Source organism: Platichthys flesus, chromosome 8 (genome assembly GCF_949316205.1).
Source record: "Platichthys flesus chromosome 8, fPlaFle2.1, whole genome shotgun sequence".
Lineage (NCBI taxonomy): Eukaryota > Metazoa > Chordata > Actinopteri > Pleuronectiformes > Pleuronectidae > Platichthys > Platichthys flesus.
In genome coordinates, this window is record NC_084952.1 from 14,527,599 (window position 1) to 14,539,205 (window position 11,607).

The following is an 11,607-nucleotide window of genomic DNA, read 5'->3' on the forward strand; positions in this document are numbered from 1 at the left end:
TGCATCATCTGTATGATCAATTCCCTATCGATTCCAATTGTATAAAAGTTTCTATTTTGATTAACTACAAAGTATGAAAAGTGCCCATAATATCAGAACGCAGCATTGCAATTTATATTATAACATCACTATAGAAGTCGCCTAATCATTTGCAGTTAAATACGGTAATGTCCAGTTTGTGATAGATAATGCTTTGTTTACCAATCTATTATCTATGGATTCCAATTGCATAACGTTTCTATTTTGATGAGCTACAAAATATGAAAGCAGCCCATAATGTTGGAGATGCAGTTATGCAATCTACACTATAACAGCACTGTAGAAGTGGCCTGTCCACAAGGGCAACTGTATTTATGCTCAAAAAAAAAATTTTAAACAACTTTTTAGTTTTTCAGTAACTCCTTAAGAACTTTTACCGGTGTACCCCTGTATTTCAAATGTAGTTGTATTATTGCTGACACAGGCCGCCACTTCAGGCTTATCGCCCCCATCGACTGTATATAAAGAGATGTCACCCCTGCGGTTCAACCAGTGACTGGAGTTTCCCACGGTCCGTGAAGGCAGCAGCGCAGCCAGCTCCGGTCAGGAGGGGAGAAGGCAGCAGGAGATGGCCGACTGAAGACAGCTTTAACCCCGCAGCTTCGTACGCGACGTTCCCTTTGCGATAACACATTTTCGGAGGCGAAGTGGAAAAAGAGGACGCGCTAAATACCTCGCTCCGCTTCCACTATGGCGGAACAAAACAGCAACGTCCGGTATCAGGAGGTAGGTAAAGCGTTTGCTGCTACACTAGAAAAAAAGAGGAGAAGCTAACAGTTAGCCCAATGCTAACCCCAGTCAGCGCGAGCCTATCACGGGAGACGACAGCGAGCTCCACGGACACTTGTTGACTGCCAGGCCGTGATCTGGCGAGAGATGCTCAGGCTTATATCAAACCAAAACAATACACCAACATTCATTCCTGTCATGTAACATGGAGCCCGTATGCCCCCCCCGGCTGCTAGTTAGGTCCTGTCACCTGGTGATGTCAGGCCTTGGTGTGTGTATTGATACTTTGTCTTGATGGATCTGGATCAGGCTCCGGTCCAGTAATATGAACCCTGTAGGCGGGACCGGATCAGAAAACTGACCTGGAGCCGCAGCCCTCTCACCTGTCAACATGGATGTGTGTGTGTCAGTCCCTGGTGTACAGGTCACTTTGTGCTTTGTAGTTCTTACGATTTATCTTAGGACACTATCATGAAAATCGATGAAAGGTCCGTGTTGCTCACATGTCTGTCGTGGACTTTTGTTGCCTAATGTTTTATGTTGCATAAGTGGAGAAATTTGCCCAATCCACCAGTACACACACATCCTGTATGTACATGTTCCGAGCAGAAGGTGGATTTGCAAACCACGAGGGGCTCTGACCTTCTTCTACCCACGACAGGACGATATGGCCCAAAATATATTGAGATTAAGATTTTGATTTCAAGTGATGTTGATAATTATCGTGATCAATGTCACATATTTATATTTATTTTACGTTTATAAACAGATTTTTGCCCTTAGGTAATGTTTTTGTTTTTTAACTGTAAAAACGCTTGATAAACATTACAACATTTTTACAAATCTGATGTAGATTAATTATGTGTTTATACCTCCTCACTGTTCAACACATGTATTGAAGCTTTATAATATTGCTGTTGATGAAAAGTTTATTTTGATAATTATTGAGTTTAATAGTCCATGCTTTCTTCTACCTTCACAATACGCTGGCCAGGTCTATATATTTTTAACTAGTAAGCTGTTTAGTCAAATGAGAAAGCGACTTAAGGTTAAGGACAAACAATCAGGATACCTCCTCAAACAACACATCCTCAAATCCTCCTCCCCATTGACCTGCAACTTTGTCTTAGATGGTCCAACAAAACCATAAATCGTCAAAGGTGAGCTGCCACCGTATGAATGGCACAGAAACAGTCGGCCAACTTCTGTTATTTAATTACATTTATAAATGTCGTATTACCTGCACCCTCCTAGGAGTTCAAAGTTTAATTGATGCCAGCCATCGTGTGGTTTCCTTTCCTGAATGACATCTGCTAACCGTAGCCAACAAGCAAGGTTCTCCTGAAGGCTGTAATGTAAGTCTGACCCAGGTTGTGTTGCCATTTGTTAACATTCCTGCAGCTGGTGAACCAGGAGGAGCCACCCCAGGAGGGTCCGGCCCAGGACGCACCACCGCCCTACAGCAGCGCTACTGCAGCGAATGCAGGTCAGGAAGCTTCCCAGCTCAAGCACCTACTCTTAAATGTTCAGTAACTCTAAAGCAGAGTAAGAAGTGTTAGTATTTATGTCCTGAAGTACTAGCGCCAAATTGATAGTAATTCTCCAGTAAATTGAGAATTGTATTATGATTATATATCGGTAACAGTGTTGGCAATTACTTGCAGTGAAATTTAGTAAAGACACAAACATTTCATTTAAAAATATTTTATTTTTGTAGATGGTTTCATAATTGTATACATTTTGAATGTATTGTATTTTAAAAGTAAGCTATTCTGTTTGATCTATCCAAAACCTTATTTCGCCAACTAAAGATAATCTCTACGATTATATAAACAATGTCCTCTAAAATCCTACAATAGAAATACTGAAGCCAAGCACCAGCACCCCAGAGACATAATCAATATTTAATATGCATGTAGACCGCTAAGTGTTAGTGCAGTGTTGCAGAGAGAAGTAGCTTTTGTGCAGGGCCTTTAAGAAAGAGCTGATGTTTTCCCATCTCTCCTCACAAGAGGGTGGAGGTCAAAATGTTGCACAAGGCGGTGCAGCTTGGAACTCTTCCTGGGCGGGTCCAGTGATCAGGTTCAATGTTGTTTGTGTTGAAGAAACACAAATTAGGAGTGTGGATTGCTGCCACATGTGCCAGATAACCACAAGTACATCAGCTAATATCTCTCTTCCTGCTGTTAATGATCCCTCCCTCTTCTCAGTTTAGGATTCTCTGCCGTTCCCCTGCTTTTTGGAGGAAGTGAAAGTAGATTCATGTGTGTCAGCAGTCAGACATCTATGAACCAGTTAACATTAAATACCTCTCTTTTCCAGCTAACCCCTCCGCCCCCAGCCCAGTATACATGAATGATAAGTCCACATTTGCCTGTTTCCTCTGCAGCTTTCTTTGAATACAAGGAAGATGGAGGAAGATTTCCCAACCCTCCGTCCTACAGTGTTGCAACCACCCTGCCCTCGTACGACGAAGCTGAGCGAAGCAAAGCAGAGACCACCGTCCCTCTGGTCCCTGGAAGAGTCACAGTAAGTCCATCTCATTCACAGACATCATGTAGAAATATACCTGGTAACCTCGTCTAACAATAATGTATCCTCCTTGTTTCTTGCTGTTGGTTCAGGAGGACGACTTTGTGGCCAGAGATGACTTTGAAGATGCTGATCAGCTGCGAATAGGAAATGACGGAATCTTCATGCTCACGTTCTTCAGTAAGAAGCACTTCAGTTGACTTGTGCAGTTTTCAAGAGTTAACTGACTTTCAGGGTCACTTCCTGATTTTGTAACTCTGTGGTGATTAGTTATTATTATTATTAAAAAGAGGCTCTCTGCCATCTTATATTTTTTTTAGCATTTGTTGAGTAGGATGTGTTGGGACCACTTAAAGGGGGAAAAAAATCATAATCTTACGAGAACTAGAGGGGGGGGGGGGGGGGGGGGGGGCTCAGAGTGTCTTACATGTTGTTTTCTTTGCTCAAAGAATGCAAATAATCCCTGGGTGTAAAAATCAGTCCACCCAATGCACATCTGTTTTCTAGCTTAAAGTTGTATGGAGCAGGAGAACATGTTCCAGCTATATTGATTCATTCAAGAATATAAACACATCTTTTGATTAGAATATCTTGCTTCATCAATCACACTGTGAAACAGCCATATTTGTTTGTTCGTGGTCCGACGCAGCTTTGTGTTATTTGACAAAGTGTCGAACCGTTTCATTAATGAACGTCTTTTCCGTCACCAGTGGCTTTCCTCTTCAACTGGATTGGCTTCTTCCTGTCGTTCTGTTTGACCACGTCAGCCGCTGGTCGATACGGCGCCATCTCTGGCTTCGGCCTGTCCCTCATCAAATGGGTTCTTATTGTCAGGGTGAGATTTGTGTACTTAACATGCAGCACAACCAGTTCAGCTACTACTTTGCTGTTCAGAGGTGTCAAGGCGCACAATCGCTACAACTACTATTACTGTACTTCTTAAAGGTATTAGTGTACAGGTAGACTGACGCTCTGAACATGGAGACTGTGTAGGAACGTGCTCCTGACAGACGTTCTCTTGTTTCCATAGTTTTCCACCTACTTCCCAGGTTACTTTGACGGACAGTACTGGTTGTGGTGGGTGTTCCTGGCACTTGGTAAGTGAAACACATTATTTTGATAAACAAATGGCATTTTGTATATATATTTTTTTTCAATGATTACATTTCAGTATTTGTCTTGTGTTGCTTGAGTTTAACGTCTTGTATGATGCTGTGTTTCTCTGGACGTCAGGCTTCATGCTGTTCATCAGAGGCTTCGTGAACTACTCCAGAGTGAGGAAATTAGCCGATCCCGCCTATGCCACTCTTCCCCGAACAAGGGTACTCTTCATCTATTAGAGGTAATACACGAGATGCACAATGTTCTGGTTACACTCATCATTTACAGAACATGCACACAATGGTCGTGACAGAGTGAAAAGATTCCGTAGGGTCTAAACCGTTTGGCTAAAAAGAGATCTGACATTTCTCTATAAGTAAGTTTGAATTCTAATCTTAGGACTTAAAAAGTCTAAACATTAATTTATCGCTACTTCCGTCACACTTATATATTTTTCTTCTTAAGAGAAATGTTAAACCAACATTCATACTTTGTAATGTCTCTGTGTGTTGTGGTTCTTTCTCAACAATTTGGATACGATGACTATAGACAGTTATTGTAGTTTGAGTGATAATGTGGACATTTGAGGGTTAGGCTATAGGCTACTTCACCTCATCTTCAATTGTGGGGAAGTCTAAGGAATTCTTGGACTCAGAGTCTGCTTGAATTTAACTTTTTGGGGGAACTCTCCCTTTGATCAGCTTGACATAGTGTTTCATGTTCCTGATGACAAACTTGATCCATAGTGAAGAACTGGGAGCAAAATAATTTTCCCTCAGTTAAATAAAATATATATAGAAATATCCTCCTACAAACAGAAATCCATGTAATCTTAGTTTACAAATATACATATTGATCAGTTGAATAATTAAAAAAAGGAAATAATCTGTCGGTGAAATTAAATTAGTTATTTATGCAGAATCCCTTAAATCCCACCACACGTCTTTTAAATATGGAAGTGATTTTGCTGAAATGGCATTTTTCAATCGGATTTTCTTTTTTTGTGCCTTTTCTCATTACATGACCTCAGGACGGTGGAAGTGGAAGAACTGGAAAGGATGAACACAAGCGGTGACTCTGTGACGAGTCTGATTTAAACTGAAGACGCATAACACGAGAAATCCACCGGACGAGTTATAGATGAAGACGACTCTAGATTAAAATATTCAGGAATTATATCACGTCTTTTATTATGTTTTTGAAGTTTTATTAATGGAAGAGAAAATGTTAATGGTAATAGTCCCTCTGTGTACTCATTAGTGGTGAATGTTAATTGCTAATTACATCTCAGTCTGTAATGTAAAACTTAAGCCTTATATCATTTGATGGTAGCATGCATCTGCCCTTAAGGTCAATAAATGGAGAGCGTCTCATGTTGGTGACACTTGAAGCCAACAGGTAGGGATTAACACAGAACTCTGTAGACTCGTCATAGCATGTAACACACTTTGTAATCCGCACTTAAGGTTTTATTGCAACTATTATAGGATGTTTGTAAATGCCACATACACATAATCATCATCTTTTTAATTATTCGGTTGTGAATGCTTATATACGCATCACTCTCACCTGTTGGCTTTAAGTATTGTTGCCCTCTTTATCCAGAAGGAGGCAGTGTTGTTCTCTAACTGAAGAGAGGACAACTGTTTATCAAGTCATTATTAACAACTTCATGCTTGTGAATCAGATGCAGCGTCAGTGGAGCACAGAAAACACAGCCATGTGTCAGATGTTATGATTTTTTACCTGTTAAATGTTTTCATGTAAAGTCAGGTAAAACTATCCACCTTGAGAAAAGGAGTTTAAGTTCCAGATCTGATCTCTAGATAATGCATTCTCCTAAAAACAAGAACAACCTGTAATTTAAAAATCAGGCGACAAAAAATGTCAAACAGTGATGGGACGACAACCTGAGAGGATTTTTCCGGGTGTGCGAGCACATTGTCTGGTTCACGTCCTTCAAAAGCTCATTGAGATGCAACTGCGTGGACCCCCCCCCCCCCCCCCCCCCACACACACACACACACACGACTCATCGGTGAGTCAGCATCACATTCGCTGTCAGCGGAAAAGCTCTGTGATTACAGAAGAGAGTGTTTGGCGCGAAGGATTTCAGCTGTTAATGATCTCGCTGCAGCGTTCGGATCAATTTATCTAAAAGCTCAAATTCCTTTTCCAGCTGGGTTTTTGCCTTTAAGATCTAATTGAGAGTTGGGGGGGGAGATCTGAAGGAAGGGCTTGTTATGATTTTTGTTCTTTTTTTTTCTTTAGATAAGTCTTCATCGGGTGTAAAATGTTAGCTTTATTGTGGGTATTAAATATAAATCAAAGAATGTCGTATGCAGGTGCACTTTTAGAAACATAGCCGATCTAATCCAAAGGATGCTCCCATCAAATCTCACATGTAAAGATCATGAAATAAATGACCCAGAGGTGCAGGAGTTACTTCCTGTTTCATAATCTTGAGGAACCAGCGCGTCAGGATAATAATCTCTTTCATGACTTCAGACTTCTCCAACAGCTTTGATTCAGACTCATGCTTTTTTTCTGTGTAACGTAGAGCTGCAGCCTTTGGGGTATCGTTGTTATGAAACTGTACAGAAATCATTTAGTGTTAAATAAATGTCACTTTTAACGAGTCACCTCTGGAGTTGTCTGGATTATTGATAGGTGTGTTACAGAGGGGGGGTCGAAAATGTAAAGTGAAATATGCAACGTGCTACAAAGGTTCTGCCGGAGTCCCAGATGGACTGAATAGAACTCGGTGGTTGACTTTCTAGGTCACTGTGACCACACAACACTTACCTGTCCCTTGAACATCACATCTCAGAGAGTCAAAGATATTCAATTTAACGAGATGTCACTTGAAGTCAAAGATGAACTGATTAGATTTCTGTGGCCTGTGGTCACAGCGACCTCATGTTATTGTGACTGCAGCATGTCAGGATCACCTGAAGGGACGTACAACCCCAGACCGGTGATTCTAGTTATTTAATTATTAACAGGTTTTATTTTCAAGTAAGTCATAAGAACCTGAAGTGAGGAAAGTTGTAGAGATGCTTGATTTAGCAGGTGAGCAGCAGAAAATGGCACTCTTTGTTTCCTCTAGAATTTTTATTTCAGGTTCAGTGATGCACATAAAAAAAAGAAAAAAATCAGGACGCAGCTCAATTTTTTTTTTTTCTCTTTCTTAAGAAGCACTGACAGAAATATTTCATTGCATAACTGGAATAGCACTCAGAAGAGGAGGGCTTCTCATTGGCCTCTCATCTGTATCGATGTAGGGGAAACTCTGTCAGGGACGTCACATACTTCACAGTAATCTTACACAAGGGGCTGCCGCGTGTAACTGTGGAGAATATGAAACATCCAAAGGTCTGGTAAAGCTTATTCTTATCGAGTTGTTTTTCCCTCAAGCACAAATCAAAATGCAGATATATAGAGAAAAGCACATGACCTCCACCACGCCTGCAACAAACGTTTACATATGTCATCTTAACCTTCAAGTAAACGCAGTAGTTTGAGAGAATGGCACAGTTCGGACATTTTCCTGAGATCCCAGTGATTCTTTTAAAACCGCTCCTCTAACCGCTCCTCTAACCACACCTTCATCCGCATGAAATACGACCTGGAAACAAGTTTCTCAGTCGTTAGGATATGTTGGATAAATAAACATTTAGCAGCACTACACTCTGTTTTCTTCCCTCCATAATATAGTCTCTATAAATAGGATATAATTGTGTACAATGCCTCTATGTTAATATAAATAACATCACATAACAGGACAATGACTTGGCTCACCTAGCGTCTTCTTCTCTGTTTAAGACAACATTAGCAATGAAGTTAAGTAGCTAATAGAGATGACATGGAGTTGTTCAGTAAAGTGGGAGGGTGAGAATGAAAAAAGATGAGTGCAATGTTTAGGCTCAAATTACTTGTTGTACGGACAAAGACCTTTGTCTGAGAAAATTTAAACACGATCAACGACCAGCATCTCCTCAACCACTTTCTCACCACGCCTCCAAGTGTTATTTCACAAACACACAAATCTGACCACCAGCCGCTTCTGGTCCATTTTGGTCGAGGTAATCGCTGCGTGTTGAGGTGAACTTCTACTTCTTCTTCTTCTTCTTCTTCTTCTACTCCCCGGAGCCGTCCAGCTGGCGGGGCAGAAAGAAGACGGCCTTCTGCCCGATGTGAGTTCTTGGACCCAGTTTAGGTTTCCCGTTCTTTTTCAAGGCCACGTACCAGTTCCTCTCCTGATGCTTCTGAGGCCGATATGTGTTGTAGTGATTCTCCTCCAGTTTCTCCAGGAAGTATGACTCGTCAGAGACTGTGGGCTGAGAGAGAAACTCACAGTTAAAGCTGATCGCTCCTCTAATGCCTCTGATACAGCTGGAGACGCTGGATGGGGCATTGGCGAGGACGTGTATCTCTACTGATCCAATTCCAAGTTTTTTTGGAAGTATATTAGTTTCACAAATAAAACTTCAATTTGCTTTTCCCAGAAATCCCCACTACTTCTTCATGCTGCTCCAAAACAGCATTTGTGTTTTACAGCCACTGGCAAGAACTGTTTTAGAAGTACGAAGGAGAAGTGATTTCTGAACTGGTATCTGATCTGTACTTCAGCACAAACACAAAGTCCAGGTATTGATATCAGTACTCCAATCGGCCAATACACAGTCCTGGTATCATACAAGACAAAAAAATTGTATCAGCACCAGCGTTAAGTTGAAACGTCTGATTCACTGTCACATCACTCATGGTGGCAGATACTCACTGAACTGTACAGACGTCCCTCATCGCTCATCGCCAGATATCGCCCAGTGTCTGTCCCCTGGATGACCACCACACCTCTGTCCACGGACCGGATCTTTAAAACAGCTGTTTGACGGGAAGTGAAAGGAAACGACACGAATGAAGACCACAAACACACCTCGGCTACTACATGGGTCACTTTCTAATCTGGACGGAGACGAATGGAAAAAGGTTCATTCTGAGCTTTCTGTGTCGGGTTCAAACGACTGAATCTGAAATGTTTCATCATTACAGCTATTGTTTATTATTATTTATCACTACGGCAACAATAACTCCTCACTGAGTTAAATAACCACATGAATATAGATTGATAAAATGATGGATAGATTTAACAATTAAGTGTCAAGGAAGGGGAAATAAACAAACGTAATAAATTACAGAACTTACGAAGACATCAACTATCTTCATGTTTATAGCATGACCTTGACATTATGGAGAAATCTCGTGTTTTCACCTTCAAAGTATCAGTGCTCACTGCTGACACTCGCGTCTCCGTGGTCAAACAAGCCGACACACAATTCTACTGCACGCATATACTGCATTTATGGTAACAGATCCAAAGCATTTTTCAAAATAATTGGATTATATTCACAAGAAGTATATATCCTCTCACGTGTCATTTTTATGAATAGCAATTTGACTATCCATTTAGAGATTCTCCAAAATAAAAGTCACACATTTTTAGCTTCAAGTAGCTCATCTCTGTATATCTTAAAGTACTGTAAAAACACTTTGATCAATAATTCCAGAGAGAGACTGATATTTCTGTGTTCAGGACCTCTCTGACTATCAATGTACTGAATATCAAACATATTTACTGTATAGATTAAGAGATTTGGAAGTATCCTGAAAAGATCTACTCCACAGTGAAAATGTTGGACTTTACTTTGAAAAACCTCCAAATCTATACTGTAAAAATGTTTAATATTCAGTATATAGGTAGTCAGAGAGGTCATGAACACAGTCATATCAGTCTCACTCTGAACTTTTTGAGCAAAGTGTTTTTATAAAACTTTGAAGTATCCTGAACTGATCTATTCCACAGTGAAAATGTTTGACTTTACTTTGAAATATCTCTTAATCCATACAGTAACATTTTTTGTTATTCAGTATTTATGTAGTCAGAGAGGTCCTGAACGCAGGTATATCAAACTCACTCTGAACTTATTGAGCAAAGTGTTTTGATAGAACTTTGTAGTATCCAGAAATTACCTACTTGAAGCTAAAAATGTGTGATTTTTATTTTGTAAAATCTCATAATTGATATTGTCAAAATTCTATTCATAAGACAATATATACTTCTTTTAAATTGAAATGTTTTTCAATTACGCACTCCATGTCAACAGTTTATTCATCTAACTTCGAGTACTCCGTTGCCGTCCCCTTTCTGGCCAGATTGGATGCGTTTACCATAAGTGTCAGAATATGAATGCAGTAGAATTTCTGTGTCGGCTGGCTTGACCACAGTCAGTGCTCACGTGTCCCAATGCATTTAATAATTTACTGGGCTGTATGTGTGCGTGTATGTGTGCGTGCGTGCGCACGCGCGTGCTGCAGTCTTTACTGTGAGCGTCTCCATCCTCCCTCCGGCCCTGCACCGTCCCATCGGGCAGGATCTGCAGGTGGTGTCCGCCGTTCATGCAGTAAAGTCGGGTCAGCCTCCTGTGGTCCCGCGGTCCCGCCTCCACAGCCTGGGGATCCTGCAATGCGATTAATTCTCCATCCGCCATCCCGCTCACAGGCACACACAGGGCAGACACACAGAGGACACACACACAGAGGACACACACACACCGCTCCAGCAGACAGTAAGTCCCCCTGCAGTGGTCGGGTGTTTACATGCTCGTTCACGAGAATAGAGAAATCAGGGGCAGGCTGGAAGCGCGCCCCCGACACCTGGCCTCACCCTCATCTGGCCCTCCATTCCCCATGTCCCTCTTCTGTTGTTGTATTTTTTCTTTATTTCCACCCATTTGGTCTCTTTACTTTAAATGTGTGCAGTATTTACAAAGTATTCTTATTTACGATACTCCGTAACAAGTGACATTTGGAGGATTTTGATTATGGATCACATTCTTCATGTTGGTTATTTGCTGAGGAGAGGCTGCAGCACCAAAGCTTGACCACGTAGAATGTCCAAATGTGTGGACAGTTCATGGACACATACATGCATCTAAGAATCAAATGAATGAACGTTTATTAGAATCCGTCTCTTTTTCTGACTGTATCCCAACACAGTGCAGTTAAAAAAGAGCAGAGAGCAGTATGGCTACTGAGTAAAAGAATCCTGGGATATGATTGGTTGCCTTTTATGGCCACAAACTACTCTAATGATTTAGTGGCACAAGCAAGTCACAAATGAAGCTGAGCTGGTTTATACTGAGT

General features: G+C 41.1%; 2 protein-coding genes across 2 annotated transcripts; one reads left to right on the top strand and one right to left on the bottom strand.

Moving 5' to 3' along the window:
• Window positions 1-562: 562 nt before the first annotated feature.
• On the top strand, window positions 563-7,043 carry LOC133958751 (NEDD4 family-interacting protein 1-like). The gene is made up of 8 exons (XM_062393706.1): window positions 563-765; window positions 2,170-2,254; window positions 3,158-3,297; window positions 3,393-3,480; window positions 4,011-4,135; window positions 4,331-4,397; window positions 4,534-4,642; window positions 5,432-7,043. The coding sequence occupies exons 1-7, from the start codon at window positions 730-732 to the stop codon at window positions 4,638-4,640; spliced, it is 648 nt and encodes a 215-aa protein (XP_062249690.1). The 5' UTR covers window positions 563-729; the 3' UTR covers window positions 4,641-4,642; window positions 5,432-7,043.
• A 990-nt stretch (window positions 7,044-8,033) lies between these two features.
• fgf1a (fibroblast growth factor 1a) lies at window positions 8,034-11,212 on the bottom strand. The gene is made up of 3 exons (XM_062393995.1): window positions 10,787-11,212; window positions 9,185-9,288; window positions 8,034-8,741 (listed from the first exon to the last, which is right to left on the bottom strand). Exons 1-3 carry the CDS (start codon window positions 10,950-10,952, stop codon window positions 8,541-8,543), a joined length of 471 nt encoding a protein of 156 aa, XP_062249979.1. The 5' UTR covers window positions 10,953-11,212; the 3' UTR covers window positions 8,034-8,540.
• Between the last annotated feature and the right edge of the window lie 395 nt (window positions 11,213-11,607).

What these genes read in the sequence shown, in the direction of transcription:
- LOC133958751 (XM_062393706.1), top strand. Translation starts at nt 730, where the DNA reads ATGGCGGAACAAAACAGCAACGTCCGGTATCAGGAG. An exon ending in GCAACGTCCGGTATCAGGAG is followed by an intron (nt 766 to 2,169) that starts GTAGGTAAAGCG and finishes ACATTCCTGCAG; the next exon opens with CTGGTGAACCAGGAGGAGCC. An exon ending in GTGGGTGTTCCTGGCACTTG is followed by an intron (nt 4,398 to 4,533) that starts GTAAGTGAAACA and finishes TCTGGACGTCAG; the next exon opens with GCTTCATGCTGTTCATCAGA.
- fgf1a (XM_062393995.1), bottom strand. Translation starts at nt 10,952, where the DNA reads ATGGCGGATGGAGAATTAATCGCATTGCAGGATCCCCAGGCTGTGGAG. An exon ending in GGAGGATGGAGACGCTCACA is followed by an intron (nt 9,289 to 10,786) that starts GTAAAGACTGCA and finishes CCCGTCAAACAG; the next exon opens with CTGTTTTAAAGATCCGGTCC. An exon ending in AGGGACGTCTGTACAGTTCA is followed by an intron (nt 8,742 to 9,184) that starts GTGAGTATCTGC and finishes TTTCTCTCTCAG; the next exon opens with CCCACAGTCTCTGACGAGTC.